General features: G+C 49.8%; 1 protein-coding gene across 2 annotated transcripts in view; it reads left to right on the top strand.

Annotated features, from left to right (window-relative positions):
* Positions 1-6: 6 nt before the first annotated feature.
* The window catches only part of TET3 (tet methylcytosine dioxygenase 3), a 99,421-nt gene continuing 93,521 nt past the window's right edge, over positions 7-5,906 (top strand). Inside the window, exon 1 of one of the 2 annotated variants that reach the window (XM_011358134.1) lies at positions 7-675. In XM_011358134.1, the coding sequence (XP_011356436.1) occupies positions 373-675 (303 nt within the window). In that variant the 5' untranslated portion in view covers positions 7-372. The remainder of the gene's footprint in view (positions 676-5,906) is intronic. The other variant, XM_011358135.2, reaches the window with a different exon arrangement.

Here is a 5,906-nt window from a genome sequence, read left to right as displayed (position 1 = left end):
CCTCACCCTGCCCTGCCCCCACCACATACCCACCTGCTCACCTCATGCCTGGGTCCAGGGTGGGTGAGGGTGAAGAGTCCACCCAGCCAAGATGATCCCTTCTCTGAGGACTGCTGCTGACGTCCTCTCCCAGACCCTGGGCCCCAGCAAGTGGGAGAGTGGCCCCCAACTGAGCCCTATCAGACTGCTGCAGAGGAGGTGAAGAAGGGTTGAGAAGAAGCGCCCATCCCGGAGACTGGAGCTACTTGCCTTCGCCTTGTAGACTCTTGACTGTTTTAGGAGAGAAGTCACCTCTTGGTGGCTTTTGTAGTCAGGCGGGAAGCTGGATTGTGGGTCTGCCCCGGCACCTATGCCCCCATCTCTGGCAACGTCATGAGCCAGTTTCAGGTGCCCCTGGCAGTCCAGCCGGACCTGCCAGGCCTTTATGACTTCCCTCAGGGCCAGGTGATGGTAGGGGGCTTCCAGGGGCCTGGGCTCCCAATGGCTGGGAGTGAATCTCAACTCCGAGGGGGTGGAGATGGGCGAAAGAAACGGAAACGCTGTGGTACTTGTGAGCCCTGCCGACGGCTGGAAAACTGTGGGGCTTGCACCAGCTGTACCAACCGCCGCACGCACCAAATCTGCAAACTGCGCAAGTGTGAGGTGCTGAAGAAAAAAGTGGGGCTTCTCAAGGAGGTAAGCTGGCCAGTGCTCGGCTACCCTGTCTCTTCTTTGAGGGTGCTGTATTCGCAGGGATTTTGCTAAAGAGGGTTAAGCCCATCCTCCCATTCTGATCGTCTTGGTCCAACTTTGAGGTAACTGTTGTTGGAAGCTGGCTTGGGCTCCTTTGCCGGGCTGACAGTTTGTAAGTAACTGGGTCGCAGAGGGCTCTGAGCTAGCACTCTCATCTTTGATGTTTGCATTTGTCACTGGACAGTGCTATTCAGCTTTATCTCTAGAAGTTTCTTGTCCTGCTTGAAGCCTCAGATGTATATAAAGGTGATACTAATGCTTGGGTGACGTGGGGAGTGATGGTGTCAGGTAAGGGATGGAGGCTGATGGGTTTGGAAAGAAAAATTTGGAATGACAGGTGGTTTTATGCTGCCCTGATGGAGTAGGATGTTTCTTTTTGTAAACCTTTTCTTGGGTACCATCGTTTTTTTTTTTTTTTTTTGGAAAGACGGCAGGAGAGCCAGTTGAAACTGCTTGGGAATTTAATGAGAAATGCAGGATTTGGGTTCCCTTGCAAAGTACTTCTTGAGGTTAAAGACTATTTATCTCTCTGTTTCAGGACCCAGCTCAGTTCCTTGGTGTGTCAGAAGCACTCAGATACTAATTGTATGAATGATGTGCTTCTGAGACACTGTCAACCCCAGGGAGGAGTACTTCCTTTATTTGGAGTAGCAGGGTAGAGGGAGGGAAGGAGGAGTTGGGATGAGATCAAAGGAGGGAAGTGGAGAGGCAGTGACCCTGCATTGGCCATCTTTTCTTTCCACGAGGCTGGTGGCAGCCGCGACAGCGGAGAGTTGGCAAAAGTAGGGATGAGAGAAGTTGAGCAGCTTGGGAGGCGCGGTGTAACGGCTAGGTCGCTCTAGGCAGCGGAACTGGCGCTGGACAGAGACGGAGGCCTGCGCTGTCTGTGGACAACTTGGCCCCCTCTGTGGGCCTTCTTTTCCCTGAGGAAATAGAGGGGTTGTGCTTGATGGCCTTTGAAGCCCTTTCCAGCTGGGCTGTGAGCCGCTGTGCTTCGGAGGGCTAGGGCACCTGTGGCTTTGATGGGGTGGCGGCTGGTGCTCGGGATTTCCCTGACCGCTGAATGCAGAGCTCTGCGCAAGCTTGGTGAGGCTGTGGTCCTGTGGCTGGGAAGAATGATCCAAGTGTTGGGGGCAGGAAAGTGGGTGTTGCTGCCCCTTCTCACCTCTTGTCCACTCCTGGTGGAAGCAGCATATCGTGGCCTGGAGACCACAGACTCAGTGCCCTATTTCCCCAGTCTCTGGTTAAAACAGACAGCTGGATCACATCTGCAGCTTAGGAGACAGTGTCCAGCTTAGGAGACTTTCCAGCCCCTTTCTCTTCCTGGTGTTGGGTGGAGTTGGCATCCTGCAGGCCCAGTGCCCTGTGGGTCATTTCTGAAAGTGGGGTGAGAGCAGGGGCGAGGTTCACTCCTGTGAGATCTGGTGTTTTGGAGTGAGGAGACCTGCCACCCTGCTCTGTAAAGCTGAGTTCCTTTGCTTCCCTTCCAGCATTCACTCCCTTCTCCACCCAGTTGTCTCACTCCATTCTTCCCATAATCAAACCTGAGGGGTAGGGGTTGAACTTTCCAGGCTGGATGTTCCTGGAACCAGTGGCCCTTGTGAACGGTGTTTAAGCTCTTCTTTCGGCAACGATGAGGCACACCGAAGTGAGAGGAGCTGGAGTGAGGCCAGGGTCCTGTCATCCTTGTGTGTGAGCCGCTGGCCTGTGCTGCTGGGTGGTCGTGGTTAAGATACCGGGGATTTGGGTTGGCTTAGGCTTGGAGACAGCCCTGCTGAGAGATGTCTGCCTCCCTGAGGACCTTGCCATGGCTGGCTGCCCCTCGAGGCCTCTAGGGTCAGGGAAAGTGCAGCTGGTGGCCTGCGGTATCCCAGGACAGGAGGTCTGCACGCTGGCGGTATGTAGACCAGGGCCCATGATAGTGTCTCTCAGTTTCTGGAGAAATAGTGGAAAGGGGATAATGGAGTGAGCTTTTTTTTTTTTAAAGCTTTTTTTTTTTTTGGCTTAAAGGGGAGTACTTTGTTTCTACCTCTTAATGTTTAAAATGTACTTTATGAAATGAAGGTGTTGCTAGAAAGTTGATTGGTTGTTTTTTTTTTTTTTTTTAAAGAAGTCTTGACTTGGCAAAATACAAAATGGTAACTAGAGTCTGTCTCCATCATTATTTTTAATTGGTCCGTGAAGGCTGACCAATGTAGGGTGTACGAAATGCCTAGAGGCTCCACTTGAGTGAACAACCAGCCCAGCATTTACCAGCCCCTGAAGGGACTGCTGAGACCTTAACCATTAGTCTGAGCAGCCATGTAGCAGAGGGAACATGTCCTGGAATTGGGGAAGTTGGGAAAGGAGGAGACACATTTCTGGCATCTGAGTTTTCTTTGGTTTTCTCGCAGGGATAGAACTTTAGAATTTGGCCCTAACTATTCAGGTGGAACAAGGCAGCATCCCAGGAGTCTCTTAGGAATCAGACCATCTCTTTGCATCCTTGCTCCCTGGCATTTCCTCTCTGGGCACCCTTTCTTTACTTCCGTCCTGTCTCCACCTCCCCCGTCTTCCTTTGGGGCTTCCTTTAAGCTGTCTGCTGACAGCTGCTTTGTATCATCTTGTAAGCTGGTGAACATTATCTCGGGTTTCCTGTCTCCCTTCCCTGCTCCTTATTCTTTTCCCAGTGGGGAGGGTGAGTGGTGGTGCTGCAGAGCCCCTCTACTCAGAAGAGAAGTTTAGTATTTTAAGAGTAGAGACAGCTCCCAGGGTGGGCCTTCCCACCAGAGACAGGTGACTACTTCTCTGGATCCTAAAGTGCAGTAACACACCTGAAGGGGTTCGTTCGTGTATCGTGGTCTTCCTAGTACCAAGAGGGATTTAGAGCCTGGGCTGTTTGACCTCCCCCTTCTTTTTACCTGAGTGGTGGCTTGTAGCACAAGACAGCTGATCAGAAAAGTCGGATTTGGCAAGGGTGGAGATAGTTGTCTCAGAACCTGAAGTGTGCACTGTGCCGCTTACTCTTCTGGGAGTCTGTTTTCTCATTTGTCAGATGGGGTAACGTTTTTTTGCAGGGTTGTTGTGAGAATTGAGATAAAGTATGCATAACGTCTGGCACATAGTAGGTAATCAGTGCACAGGGACAGAACACTCTTAGGACATCTAAAAATGGATTAATCTTTATGTATCAACAATTGTGCATTAGTGAATCTCTAGGTTGTAATTGTATAGATGTAATTGAAATTCAGTGTTTATCTCAAGACATCCCCTAACTTGCTCACAGAAGAACTGTGAGGCCAGGCAGAGGGAGGGAAAGGCTTACCAGCCTCTCTGTTGGGCTTGACTGCAGAGTTGCTTGTGGGAGAGGGAAGTAAACACTTGATAGGGATGTAGGAGAAAAACATTGTGTAAAAAAACCTGTGTTGGAAAATGTATGCTTAAGGGTAGAAGCATGACTGAGCATTATCAATGAAAATGAAAAGAAATGGGAACACATATGGTGGGAGACACTGTTTGACCCTCAGCCAAGTGGATTTAGTAGCTGAAACAGCCCTCTCTACACTGGTTTTGAGACAAGATACCTTGGAATTGGGGATTTCTCAGCAATACCAGGACACTTGATGGATCGCCTTGCCTACTGGTAGGTTTGTCTTCCTGAAGATAGAGCCTGTGAGCTCGGGTCCTTTCAGGCTGGACTAGTTCACCAACAGAGAGAAAATTGATGGGTGATGCAGAAGGACTAGACTCTTTGGAGAAAGAGACCCCCATCTCAGCGTTTGTGAGGCCAGAGAAAAGGCTGGGCAAGGACAGGTGTTTACCATAGACTTTAGGCAATTGTTTTTCAAATGAGAACAGTTTTTAACCCCGTGACCACAGACTCTAAAAGGGAAGTTAGCTAGAGGGATAGGATTGCTCTTTAAAAAGGAAATGCTGACTGAACAGTCCTGAATGGTGCCCTAAGGAGGGAGGCAGTGAGAGTGGGGAACAACTGAGCAGTCCGTGTGGCCACATGGCCGCTGCCTAGTGAGTGCAGATGGTAAGAGACCGTGCTCCTTATGTGGAAAGGGGGTGCGTGATACCAAAGGCAGATTCAGGAGTTGTCTGACCCCTGAAGAGGAGTGTCAGGAAGTCCAGTGGCCAGAATGCGGTGAGGCTGGTGGAAAATACTTAAGACGATAAAAGCTTCTTATATACTCCCAGCAAGAACGAGAAGGAAGGGGTAGGTTCACAACTTCTGGGAGCATGACTGACACTGAGAAAGCAGCCGTTGGGTCCCTGTTGTGGTAGGAGGTATAAACTGGGAAGGACTACAGCGTGTGTGGTTAGAAAAGAGCCAGCCGGCTGCTCTGAGTCTGAGTCATTCGCTCCCTAGCGAACACCTTTAGATATGCTAGTGGAATGACAGCTTTATGAATTATGATGATCAAAAGAGGACCAAAAGACTAGAGATGGGCAAAAATTTGATGTCAGATTTTGACAGTTCTAGAGCAGATTGTTAAAAAAGTGGTTTGTGAGACAGTAGAAAGGCAAGTGGTGAGTTTTGGGGGTCCTGTGGTTCTTTACAAAGCAACCCAGTCAAACTAACAGATCTGGGTTTCTGCATATAAATGATGGTATCTCTTGCCAGCTTCTTGGACAGATCAGAAGGCCAGTTTTTGATTTAAAGTCAACCTGGAGAGGGCACTGGTAAAATTGCCCTTTTCAATCTTTTTATTAACATTGTGCATCAAGGGTTCCACACTGGGATCACCTGGGTCACACCCTCAGGGATTCTGATCTAACTGGTGCGGATGGACCTAATTGGGCTGGGGCTCCCCAGGTATATCTAACGTGTAGTTATAGTGGAAGTCCTCTGATGCAGATGAGAGCTGAGGTGATGGGCACGTACCTTGATTCTTACTGCTTACCTGAGTCTTCCGGCACCTGAATGATTCCTACCCCTACTCCCACCTTGCTAATCAGTGGAGCAGCGTCATTGACATCACCTGAGAGTTTGCTAGAAATGTAGACTCTCAGGCCCCACCTTGGACATAGTGAGTCCGAATCTGCACTTTAACCAGATTCCCAGGTGATGTGTATGTCCACGAGAGTATGAGGAGCTGGCGACTGGGAGAAGGGAGGGCATGGAGAAGGGGACAGAAATATGTCTTGATAAACAGGTGAAAGAACTCAAGTTGCCAACAAGGGTAAGG

Source organism: Pteropus vampyrus, unplaced genomic scaffold (genome assembly GCF_000151845.1).
Source record: "Pteropus vampyrus isolate Shadow unplaced genomic scaffold, Pvam_2.0 Scaffold37, whole genome shotgun sequence".
NCBI lineage: Eukaryota > Metazoa > Chordata > Mammalia > Chiroptera > Pteropodidae > Pteropus > Pteropus vampyrus.
This window is presented reverse-complemented; position numbering and strand designations above follow the sequence as displayed.